Source organism: Podarcis raffonei, chromosome 15 (assembly GCF_027172205.1).
Source record: "Podarcis raffonei isolate rPodRaf1 chromosome 15, rPodRaf1.pri, whole genome shotgun sequence".
Taxonomy (NCBI): domain Eukaryota; kingdom Metazoa; phylum Chordata; class Lepidosauria; order Squamata; family Lacertidae; genus Podarcis; species Podarcis raffonei.
Window position 1 is genome coordinate 2,734,925 of NC_070616.1, and position 12,545 is coordinate 2,747,469.

The 12,545-nt window shown below is 51.7% G+C and overlaps 1 protein-coding gene across 3 annotated transcripts in view; it reads right to left on the minus strand.

The window, feature by feature from the left end:
• NCOR1 (nuclear receptor corepressor 1) overlaps window positions 1–12,545 on the minus strand; it is a 113,236-nt gene that overhangs the window by 11,523 nt on the left and 89,168 nt on the right. For 2 of the 3 annotated variants that reach the window (XM_053367616.1, XM_053367615.1), the window contains exons 33-41: window positions 11,691–12,045; window positions 10,608–10,817; window positions 8,242–8,448; window positions 7,384–7,533; window positions 6,025–6,186; window positions 5,375–5,540; window positions 3,409–3,920; window positions 1,861–1,992; window positions 856–1,034 (exon numbers count right to left, since the gene is read on the minus strand). In XM_053367616.1, the coding sequence (XP_053223591.1) occupies window positions 856–1,034; window positions 1,861–1,992; window positions 3,409–3,920; window positions 5,375–5,540; window positions 6,025–6,186; window positions 7,384–7,533; window positions 8,242–8,448; window positions 10,608–10,817; window positions 11,691–12,045 (2,073 nt within the window). The remainder of the gene's footprint in view (window positions 1–855; window positions 1,035–1,860; window positions 1,993–3,408; window positions 3,921–5,374; window positions 5,541–6,024; window positions 6,187–7,383; window positions 7,534–8,241; window positions 8,449–10,607; window positions 10,818–11,690; window positions 12,046–12,545) is intronic. The other variant, XM_053367617.1, reaches the window with a different exon arrangement.

Here is a 12,545-nt window from a genome sequence, read left to right on the forward strand (position 1 = left end):
AGCAGGGGCTCTACCAGTGAACCACAGCCTCCAACTAACTGTTCCACCCTTGTCTCCATCTAACTATATAACGTCGAGTGAAGAATTCTCTCTGTGCTGCAGATAACCTAAGCGGGTTGCCAGTTTGCTAGCGGGCCAAGTTCAAGGTGCTGCTATTAGTAGATAAAGCCCTTTGCAACTGGGGACCAGTTTCCCTACAAGATCACATCTACACCCACTCAATCACTTCGATCAGCAGGTCATGCTACATAATACCCATTCTGCAATTGTAAGAAATCAGTATTTTAGCATGGCAGCGCCTACACTTTGGAACTCCCTGCCTATTGAAATTATGCAGGTGCCGTCACTATACCCTTCCTGCTGAATTTTTTTTGCTTAGACAAGCCTATCCAGATGCTTAGAAAGCTGGTGTGCATTTTAATTTTAGACGGTTGTTACTTTTCGAAAGTCTTGAATTGTGATTGTTAAGTTTTTCTTATGGATCATTTTTGCTTTATCCTTTATTGTACACCTCTTTGAAGGTTTGTTTGTTTTTTTAATCAAGCGCTGTACAAATTTGATGAACTGGAACTAGAAATGGACCGTATTAGACACTACAAGTATACAGGCAACCATGCAAGTTCCTATAAGCAGCGGTGAGAATCTGGGGGTAAACCTCAAATCAGACACCCCAAACTCGGCCCTCCAGCTGTTTTGGGACTACAATTCCCATCATCCCTGACCACTGGTCCTGTTAGCTAGGGATGATGGGAGTTGTAGTCCCAAAACAGCTGGAGGGCTGAGTTTGGGGATGCCTTCCTCAGATGAAAGCATCGGGGAAGTTTCCTACAGAGGTGCACAAGTACGCAAACCTACACAGATGTGATCGGCCAGGGTGATCAGGCGGTGTGTTCGTGGCACGGGCCCCATCCCTTCGCCCTGCACAGGTGGAGGAGGCTGCTGCTGTTGTTGCTGCTGCTGTTGCTGTGGCGATGGAGAATCTTGCTGCTGCCTGTAGGAGTGGATTGACCCCTCATACTGACGGCTGCAGTCTCCTAGTTAGAAAAGAAGAAGAGATTCACAACGCAGGAAGGTGGGGAGCCTGTGGTCCTCTATGGTGCTTCTCGGCCTCCACATCCCATCAGCCCTGACTTAGGTAACCGGGAGAGGAACTCATTTGCACTCAGAAAAGATCACTCATAAAATCAGCAGAACGTCCCTATGGCACTGGGTGGGACTTGATAAGAAACGCTTCAGCTACAGGGCTGCAAAGTTCTCTTTCCGCACTGCAAAAAAAGATACCCCCTGCCCATGCAGGCCAGTCTTGCCAGACTCTAGGGTTGTGCGCCCATCTCACTCAAGAGGCCGTGGGCCAGCGCTGTCCGGAGACACTTCCGGGTCACGTGGCCAGCATGACAAGCTGCATCTGGCGAGCCAGCGCAGCACACGGAAACGCCGTTTACCTTCCCGCCAGTAAGCGGTCCCTATTTATCTACTTGCCCCCGGGGGTGCTTTCGAACTGCTAGGTTGGCAGGCGCTGGGACCGAACGATGGGAGCGCACCCCGCCGCGGGGATTCGAACCGCCGACCTTTCGATCGGCAAGTCCTAGGCGCTGAGGCTTTAACCCACAGCGCCACCCGCGTCCCTTGCAAAAAGAGATACGCGACTCTTAATTGCGAATTACTTGCAAGCTTGTTCCACCCATACATATGTATGCGTTTTGGCCTGTGACTCTATTCGGTTTTAAGATTCGTCATTTATTGTTTGTGACCTACGACTGAATAAATGAATAAAAAAAAAATCGCCTGCCCCCGATTCGCCCTCCCTGCGCGAAGATGCAAGTCAAGAGGCTGCCCCAATCCCGCACGGTGAGAACTTACGTTCTGCCTGGCTCATTTTGGGGGCTTCCTGTTGATAAGGCAGCATCTTTTCCTGGGGAGGGACTGGCGAGTTTGCAGGGCTGATCACCTCGATGGCGTCTCGGGGGGGCTCGTAGCGGTGGGAGGAGGAAACTACATGGATCGAGGAAGAGAGAGAGAGAGAGAGACAGAGGTCATTCGTAAGGCCCAACCCTGACCTGACCTGCCTCTGGCAGTATTAGGTCTGCTGGTGTAGAAGTGTGATTCACACTTTGGATGAGAGATGGCTGACTTTCTTTCCCAGGAAAACCCGTATAAATAGGTGTGCAGGTGAGTATCCTGCCTTTGGGGGAGACACTATAGGCCCCTCCCCCTTCCCCATTTTAAATATTTTAGAGAGGAGTCCTGTTTTCTGTCTGTGTTTTAGGTTATGTGTGCAGGTGTTTCATCTGTTGCTGACAGAGAGAAGAGTTGAGCACCCACTTGTTTTAATTCTGTGAAATGGGTATTTTGTGCTGCTTTAGACCGTTCCTTAGATTTCCATAGGTGTCCTCAGCCCCCCAACGCCAAAACAGCTTGGGATCCCCAATTAACATTCTCATCTATCCATTTTTGAAAGCCTTTCTTCTCAAAGGGATTTACAAAGTACATTTTGCTGAACCCCTTTCAGGACAGTTTTGTTTAACATCTGATGGGAGGGGGTTCCACAAGGTGGGTGCCACTACCGAGAAGGCCGTCTGCCTGGTTCCCTGTAATCTCACTTCTCACAGTGAGGGAACCACCAGAAGGCCCTTGGAGCTGGACCTCAGTGTCTGGGCTGGATGATGGGGGTGGAGACACTCCTTCAGGGATACTGGGCCAAGGCCGTTTAGGGCTTTAAAGGTCAGCACCAACACTTTGAATTGTGCTCGGAAATGTATTGGGAGCCAACATAAATCCTTTAGGACCAGGGTTATATGGTCCTGGTGGCCGCTCCCAGTCACCAGCCTAGCAGCTGCGTTCTGGATTAGTTGTAGTTTCCAAGCCACCTTCAAAGGTAGCCCCACGTAGAGCGCATTGGAGTAGTCCAAGAGGGAAATTGCTACCCTGAATAATACTTTGTAAAGGGTAGGGGGAGTTGAGGGTGGGTTTGAGGGCCATAAAAGTTTGAGAACCACTTGTCACGGCTAAAAATTGGCTGCTGTTTCTTTAATGCTAAAAGAACTAAGTCAGCATGAGTCAGCGGCAACCTTTCACCAAATTGTACCTGTATATATAGAGTGGTCAATGTTAGTGTTTGGTGTGGGTTGGTTGGTTGGATGGTAGAAAGCTGGTTGCATTTGGTGTGTGTAAAAGCTGTCGGTCGTGGTTCGGGAAGAAGACTTTTTAAGAATAAAAGCAGCAATACTCTGCAAGAATGCTCTTTCTCAAAAACTCTTTTGTGCCAACTAAGGTCTAAGGAGTAGGCAAAGGAGTAAAAAGGAGGTCAGAACCTTTTCTTTTTCAAACACTGATACCACTGCCCTGCACCTAAACGGGCCAAACCTGTAGCCAGGCTAAGGAGGCCAAAGGAAAACTACAAAGACATACGGCTGCTGGAGGAATCTGAGCTCTGGGAGCCGCGATCGCGGGCGTCCTTGTCGGAGGCGATCTGTCGGGTGATGATCACGTCGATGAAGTTGGCCGCCGTGATGGTGGTCTTGCCACGCGTCCGAAGCTCCTCTTCATACTTGGATATGGAAGGCGGGCCCTTGTCCTTCCCGGCGTCCGAGTAGATGGACGAGGAAGGCTGGGATTTCCCCGAGGAGGAGTAGCTCGATGAGGACGAGGGGTACAGGCCCGGGGGCCCCCTCTTCTCTGCCTCCATCGCCTTCTGCTCCATCTGCTGCTGCTGCTGCTGCTGCTCGCTCACGACCGATCTGCGCCCCGGGTTCTCCTCGATGCGGCCCCCGTCGTGCTTGCCGCCCTCTTTAGACTTGGCCACCTCCATCTGGGGAGCGGAAGCGGCAGCATCCACGAGAGCGGCCAGAGCGTCGGCGGCCGTGTTGTAGCGGGAGGTGGGCAAGGCCTGGGTGATGGTGGGAGTGCCAGGGGGGATCTGCCTGTTGGTCGGAACAAAAAGAGGGCGGTAAGACCTTAGGACATTTTGAGTTATACAGCAAGAGTGGCACTATCGTCAACTGTTGGCACAGACTCATAGGGTTGCGTCCAGCTAAGTTTCACCAACTTAACTGTATCCATTTGTAGTGGTCATCTAGGATTGCTATGAGGAATTATGAAAAATGAAGCAAGCTATTGTGTCAGCGGGGAAAGCATCGCTTTGACTGGGTTTGAGTCACTGACACGATTTCTGATCAATCCCACAAGCCTCTGCATCTCTGCCCCATTTTCTCTATGCCTGACATAAACAGGTAGCTTTGATGTAGCTTTTGTTAATCTTTAGGCAGATCTTAGGGCCAGGAACAGAGTTCACATGGAGGTGGTAAAATGCCTGTCTTTCCTTTTATGACCTCCGGGGTTTGCTAAATGCATTCCTCCTTGGTTCCTGTTTATTTAGCCTGAACATGTATGCATGCTCAAATAGGAAATAGTTCTTTGTAGTTAAGAGGCTTCCTCTGATCTGACTTTGTCCCCACCTGGGGATTTTTTGAAATGCTCAGAGGAAATCTGATTGGTTCTTACAAACGCTGTGTTAAAGTTCTTTTGTGAATAAAACGGCCTGGGCCAGGGAGTGGAATGCGCACTTTCTCCCAGGGTCTTGCTGGTCAAGCCTCGTGTCTATTGTATTAATCAGGGTCCAGTCCTTCCTTTGCTTTCAGAACACAACATCCATTCATTACAGCGGGCTGACTCTGAGCCCAACTACTGCTGGGTGCAACTTATTGAGTTGGAAGGGACCATAGAGGCCATCCAATCTGACCCCCTGCTTCAGCAAAGGTAAGTCTTGCAACTGCCCCCCCTTGAGAGATTCCTTCTCTCCAGCCTCTGCTTCAAAGATCTCCTGCAAAGGAGAGTCTGCTGGGTGATCCACGGCCGAAAAGCTCTTCCCGTCAGAAATCTTTTCCTAACATTTCAATAGAATCTTATGCCCTCCAATTTTGAGGGACAGGGAACAGGTTCTCTCAGTCTTCCTCCTGGCAGCCCTTTGAAATATTTGAAACAGCCATTCCTTACTATAACCCCGTCTCCAAGCTCTATCAGCCATAAGGAATTAACACATTTTTTACAAGCGTTGAGCAACTTGGTCTTTGAGGACAGATGTATCCCTTTGAGACGGTGTTTCCCAAACTTCGGTCTCTAGCTGCTTTTGGACTACAATTCCCATCATCCCTGACCACTGGTCCTGCTAGCTAGGGATGATGGGAGTTGTAGTCCAAAAACAGCTGGAGACTCAACTTTGAGGAACTGCTTTAAGAGAAGACCGAGTGCATCCCTGTTTGCACAGTGCAACTGTCCCGCCTCAGGAGTGCCTGATGCAACTTTGCTTAAACCACGGGGAGTGTCAGTCACGGGCAAGCAGTATCCCGGCTGCACAAAAGAATTAAAACAAACGTACATGATGCGCAGCTGTGCAGAGGGGTCCAGTGGGGTGATGACACTCGTCCCGTTTGATCCCTGGAAGATGCTCGGCCGCTGCTGCATGACGCTCTCCTGGCTGCGGACTGACGGGGATGGCGAGCGGACATAGCCGTGGCTTCCTGGCCTCCCTGGCTGCTCAGCGCCTGAAGAATATAACAAATATTAGAAATGAAGCAACGTCCCACCCGGCAGTAGCAGAAAAGAACCAGGAGGTCTGAAGAGTCTGAGTCTGAGCCACTGCTTCAAGAGCCACATCCACGCTGTACTTTGAAGCACTGCGGTACCACTTTTGTGGCTTCTCCCAAAGGATTCTGGGAGCTGTACAGTGGTATCTTGGTTCCCAAATGTCGAAAACCCGGAAGTGTGTGTTCCGGTTTCCGAACGTTTTTCGGAAGCCGGACGTCTGATGTGACTGCCGGCTATTGTTTCCGGGGCACCTGTACCAATCAGAAGCCCTAGCTAAAGCTTTCTTTAAACCACCTGCCTCCTAGTGACAGAGGAACTCCCTCCCACTAGCAAATTAAAGATTACACACACACACACAATCGCTTTAGGCTCTGAGGTATCAAAGAGGAGGAGGCAGCAGCAGCAGCAGCAGCAGCTGGAGAAGGCATTCTGGGCACTCACCTGGGCGCAGGTAGAGCTCGCTGGGAACGGCGGCTATCCGCTCCCTCTCCCTCTCACGCTCCCTCTCCCTCTCGCGCTCCCGTTCCCGCTCCTTTTCCCTCTCGCGCTCCCTCTCCCTCTCAGCGTTGGCCGCGGCGGAGGCTGCCAGATGCGAAGGGTGCCCTGGTGAGGAGGGAAAAGGAGAAATGGGTGGGTGGTGAAACAAGACAAGAGGGTCCGTTTGCGTAACAAGGCCAGGCGACACGACGCTGCTTGCAGGGGTTTCGTTGCCGTCATGGCTCCCCACAAGGAATCCTGGGAATTGTAGTTTGGAGAGGGTGCCAGAGTCCACAAGAAATTCTTAAGTCCTCCTGACATCTAGGGTTCCCCCCGCCCCTCATGTTCCTACTGCTAGAAAAATACCTAACAGGGCAGGGAAGGGATGCCATCTGATAAAAGCTGGCGGAAGTCAGTGGAAAGAGCATGTGGATTTATCAAAAAAAGACACTCCTGGTTTGAAGCTCCCCTAAGAACGCCAAAAGCAGCTAGAGACCCTAAGGGCCAACTAATCCAGCCCCTGCAATGCAGGAATCTCAGAGGGATTTTTGTCAGACTCTCTGCAGCAGGAGTGTTAAAAGCTGTGCCCCCACCTATCCTGTTAATATAAACCGCTTTGAGGCTTGCTTTAGGTCTTTTTGAAAACAACAAAGCAGCACATACATTTTATGAAATAAGTAAATACAGCGGAACCTCGGTTCTCGAGAGTCTCGGAAGCCAAACAATTCGGAACCCAAACGCCAAAAACCCGGAAGTAATTGCTTCCGTTTTCGAACGTGCCTCAGAAGTCGAATGGCGTTTTTCATTTTTCCCCCACTGGCTCTGCAGCCAGTCGATTGATCCTCGGTTTTTGAACGTTTCGGAAGTTGAACGGTCTTCTGGAACAAATTACATTCGAAAACCGAGGTTCCACTGTAATAGTATATAGTTACGTGACATGCTAAAAAAGCCCCAAACCTTGTATGTTAAGTGTAATCACGCCCTTAACTTCACAGCTGGTTGGTGGCCCTTAAGGCAGTGTGGGAAGAGGATGGATGGCCTGGAAGCATCCACCAAAGCAGGGAGGGGGGGGCCCTGGCACAGAAGACATCAAAGGTGGGTGCTGCTGCTAGGTTTTGCATACCCCCCCAAAAAAGCTTGAGAATCTGACTGATGAAGCTGGGTAAGCTGGGTGTGGCAACAGCTTGCCTGGAACTCCGGGGTGGTGGTAGTGGCCATGGGTTGCCTTCCCCTCCAGGGCGGAAGAGTCGGCGGCCCACTGTTGTTTTGGGGGAGGGGGGCGTGCCCCCTGCTCTCCCCACCTAGCGGGGAGGCAGCTCTCACCTGGAGACATGGAAGGAGGGTTGTAAGGCCTGGTGGGGAACGCTAGCTGAGTCCCAGGGATGTAGGTGATCCTGTCCATCGGGGGGGTGCTGGGCCCTCCTGGGTGGGGCACCAAGATGGTGGGTGCCATGCTGTTCAGGTCAATGATCCCTAATTAAAAAGGGGGGAGACATAATGGAGATATGCACAAGATCACTCAGGCCAGCAGTCTTCAAGCCGTTTTGGATTGGGGACCCACCTTTAACCAAATATGCATTTGTTAATTTTCAAAAACCATTTATTTGTAGGATGGGGCTGCCGCTGCTGCGTCAATCAGGCCGTGACCCATCAGTTGAAGAACAAGGACTCTGACCACATAAGCACTACGATACCACGTTAAACAGTCATGGCTCCCCCTGCAAAGAATTCTGGGAGCCATGGTTTATGAAGGGTGCCAAGAGTTGCTAGGAGATCCCGATTCCCCCCTCGCAGGGCTACAATTCCCAGAGTTCCCTGTGGGGAGGGGCTGGCTGTTAAACCACTCCCACTCTCGCCCTTGATGTCACACGGAACCCAAGGTGTAGGGCAGGCGGGTGTGACTTGCCCCAAACAGCCTCACCGAGGTCAAATGGCGAGGCGGATTTGGCCCAAAGGCCGAAGATTCCCAACCACCCTGCTTTAAAGCCTCTGTTTTTAAAGAATGGGTGCGCCGAACCCATTTGCCACCACACCTCCCCTGATACTGGACCCCTCAACCTGCTTAAAAACAAACAAGCCCTACGTACTAAACCTAGAGGCATTGAAAGTTGCAGGCTGGGAAAGAGGCAAGGTGTGCAAGAGGCTGCCACCGGTTATCCTCCCCGGAGGAAGCAGACTCACCTCTGGCTCCCGCGTAGGGGAGGGCCAAGGTCTGCTCCCGGGGAGAGAGCCCCCTGGTCAGGTCGGGCCGCAGGTTGACTTGCATCTGCTGGGAGGTGATGTAGTCGTTGAGAATGGTCTGCCGCGTGTTCTCCATGGCATAGAGCTGGTACTGGCTCGGGTAGCCTGGGGTGGGCGAAAGTTGCCTCTGGAACATGTAGGCAGCGGCTGGGCGGGCAGAGAAGGGAGAAAGGGATCGTTTTAAAAAGGGAAGGTTTGGGTCTGCATTGCAGGGCCCTGCAGGTTCAGATCCCAACGCGGGCCGGTTGCCATTGACCAGCCTTGCCTGCCTCACAGGGTTGTTGTGAAGATAATAATTAGATGGGGGCGCTGGGCCGGGGGGCAGAGGGAACCATCTGCACCACTTTCTGGAGGAAAAAGACAGGATCTGCCCATCCACAGCACTGAGCGGCCAGCTTCAAATATGAGAAATGGACGCGTAATAAATTGCTGCCAGGGAACACCACAGTGAAGGTAAGGTAAAGGGACCCCTGACCATTAGGTCCAGTCGTGACCGACTCTGGGGTTGCGGCACTCATCTCGCTTTATTGGCCGAGGGAGCCGGCATTTGTCCGCAGACAGCTTCCGGGTCATGTGGCCAGCATGACTAAGCCGCTTCTGGCAAACCAGAGCAGCGCACGGAAACGCCATTTACCTTCCTGCCAGAGCGGTACCTATTTATCTACTTGCACTCTGATGTGCTTTCGAACTGCTAGGTGGGCAGGAGCAGGGACCGAGCAACGGGAGCTCACCCCGTCGCGAGGATTCGAACCGCCGACCTTCTGATCGACCTTCTGATCGGTTTAACCCACAGCGCCACCCGCGTCCCTACAGTGAAGGTAGGATGCCGCAATGAACAATAAAACAAAACAGGAACAGTGTTTCCGGGATAAGTCAACTGTTTCAAGGACGAATCTTCATCAGCGAATAAATTCCAAATGAATTGTCCATTCAGGTACATATAATGATTATAGACCAGAGCTCACTAACTGTGTATCTGAAGAAGTGTGCATGCACACGAAAGCTTATACCAGAACAAACTTAGTTGGTCTATAAGGTGTTACGGGACAATTTTTTATTTTTATTTCGACTGCAGCAGACCAACATGGCTACTTACCTGAATCTAACACTGTTCTGTTCTGTTCCTGTTTCGTTTGCTGTTCATTGCTGCATTCTACACCTTGGAGCATCTATCACTGCAATGTTGGACATCATCTATTGAAAGGCATCCTAACTTCGTCGTGGGGTTCCCTGGCAGCAATTCATTATGCTTAACCATTTCTTGTTTATGGACTTATACATACATTATTTGTGAATGCTTAAGATTTGTAAATTCTGGATTATGATCTAACTAATTATATTATTAGCCATGTGTTGCGGTTGGATTTGAGCAGATTTTTCTGTATTGCAAAACAGGGGTTTTGTCTCTGTTATATGAATCACCTGGTGTCACTCGATGTCAGGTGACTGTGACCTGACTCACTTGTCAAAAGGGGTTGGGGAGGGTGGGCCGGATTGGGACCTGGCCTTTGACCTGAAAGGAAAGCTCCTGAACCATTGCCTTAAAGGCCAAGAAAGCAAAGCAGACACAAGAGATGGATGTGAAATTTGGGGTGACCCAATGCAAAAATCCTGAGAATCCATATGGATCCATGCTTTGTAATCACGTTTTTGCGTCATTGCGGCCCCACGCAACAGTGGGTGCGTCATTTGTTTGGTGCAGGCTGTAGCCATGGACATGCTATGTGATCTGATGGTGAATTTGGGGTGACCCAATGCAAAAATCCTGAGGCTCCATGGGCTTTTACCTCCCCCTTCCCAGGCAGCCTCCTATATCTCTACCGTCCCTTATCTCCCTCCCGATCGCTTACCGATCAGCTGCTTCCTTTCAACACTCCCTTCCCTCTTGTTTGCCTTGGTGTCTTTTCCTTAGCTGGAGCAGTTTTTTGCTCCTCCTTTTCTTCTAATTTCTCTCCTCATTGCTTTAGTCTTCCTGTCTCCTCTCCTTGCAAGTTCGCTGTCTTTACCTCCCCCCTCCCAGGCAGCCACCTTTATTGCTAGCATCCCTTATCTCCCTCCCCTTGCCGATCAGGGGCTTTGTTTAAACACCCACTTCCATCTTTCAAAAAAAAAAAGCATAATCTGCTTTTTGCCCCTGGGCAATTCAGCTCCAGGGACCATGCATTTGCTCCAAAAGACGCACAGACATTTCCCCTTACTTTTTAGGAAGAAAAAAGTGTGTCTTATGGAGTGAAAAATACGGTAGATTGATAAAATGAAGACAGAAAAATGAAATCATTAGGTAGCTCAAAAAGGACCGGACGTACTAGGATCCAGCGCCCTGTGGAACTGCATGGCTGGGTCCAAGTGTGATGGGAGGTGGCTCCTGTAGACCTCCGGAGTAGCCCCTCGGTGGTGGGGGTCGAAGGGGCTGTGAGTTACGACGGGATCCACCCCGGGGACGGGGGATTTTGCCGGGATGCTCTCCCTCTGCGTTGGCGTCAGGGTGGACTTCCTCTCGTGGTTGGAGGACTTCCCTGAAGAAGCACCGGGTGCAAATGAAAAGCCAGAGTTAGGAACAGTGCCAAGAATGAAATATTTCAAAACGTAGGCGTTTGGGACCTAAGGAACACGTGTGCGAGTGCTTTCCACAGAGTCAGATCTGACTTAAGCGTTCTCTACACTGACTGGCAGCTGCAGCTCTTCCCCTAAGTGAGATCCCAGTCTTCACAGTTCCGAATGAAGGGCTGGTTTAAGTAGGAGCACCGGGTCAGATCACTGGGCCATTCAGCTCAGGACTGCCCACACTGACCGGCAGCAGAGCAGCAGAGGCTCTCCAGGGTTTCAAACAAGGCTCTCGCCCTGCTGAGGAATGAACCCAAGACCTTCAGCATGCAGAACAGATGCTCTACCACGAGCAGTAGCCATTGGCCGCCAAGTTGGATGACTTTAAAAGAGGAGGAGATAAGTTCATGGTTGGTAATTGTCAAGGACTGGTTGGATGCAGAAGAATGGTGGGAAGGCACATAAACTGGTGGGGGGAGAGTGGTCCCCAGTTGCTATAGCTGCTCCAGAGAGCAGGAACCTGGGAACAGCTGTCTAGACCAGGCATAGGCAAACTCGGCCCCCCAGATGTTTTGGGACTACAATTCCCATCATCCCTGACCACCGGTCCTGTTAGCTAGGGATCATGGGAGTTGTAGTCCCAAAGCACCTGGAGGGCCGAGTTTGCCCTAGATTGGTGGGCTCAGGTACCCAGACCTGCAGAAGCAGCTGTGCTACCTTTGACTATTGGCCGGTGCGTTCCTTTGGCTGGGAAATGCCCTAATGGTCACTTGCTCCCCCCATCCCCAGCTGCAGTTTAGGCTTCAACTCCCACCAACCCAAGGGCTCTCCCAAGGTAAACTCACCTTCCGACACCCTGTTCATCATGGGGGAACTCCTGGACATGCTCTGGTAGCTCACGGGCGTCCTCCTGGCGTTCGCGTCCTCGTAGATCCCGGGGCTCACTTGCGACTTGGGGGCCTCGTGGAGGGTCGAGCGGAGGACCGAGGTCCCGGAGCTGACCACCGTGTGGCGCTGGCGGACCTCCCCGGAGGACTTGGCCTCCTCGTACTTCCCTCGCTCGGCCGCCTTCACGGTCTCCGTCACCAGCTCCAGCGGAGGCATCCCGCGAGGGAGTTTGCTCGGGCCGGTGATCAAGGACTTGACGTTGTGCTTGATGGCCGACTGGCCGGAGCCGCTCTCGTATTTGATGGGTGTCCCCTGGAGTAGGGAAGAGGATGGGGGGCCGCAGCGTCAGCTAGGCCTTGGTGGGTCCACAGCTATGGGAAGTCACCTCAGAAACCCCACAGACGGACACATTTCCCCCCACCCCAAGTCTTTTAAAAGGTAAAGGTAAAGGGACCCCTGACCATTAGGTCCAGTCTTGGCCGACTCTGGGGTTGCGGCGCTCATCTTGCTTTATTGGCTGAGGGAGCCGGCGTACAGTTTCCGGGTCACGTGGCCAGCATGACTAAGCCGCTTCTGGCAAACCAGAGCAGCGCACAGAAACGCCGTTTACCTTCCCGCCGGATCGGTACCTATTTATCTACTTGTACTTTGATGTGCTTTCGAACTGCTAGGTGGGCAGGAGCAGGGACCGAGCAGCAGGAGCTCACCCTGTCGTGGGGATTTGAACCGCTGAACTTCTGATCGGCAAGTCCTAGGCTCTGTGGCTTAACCCACAGCGCCAGCCGCGTCCCTACAAGTCTTTTACCGTTTCT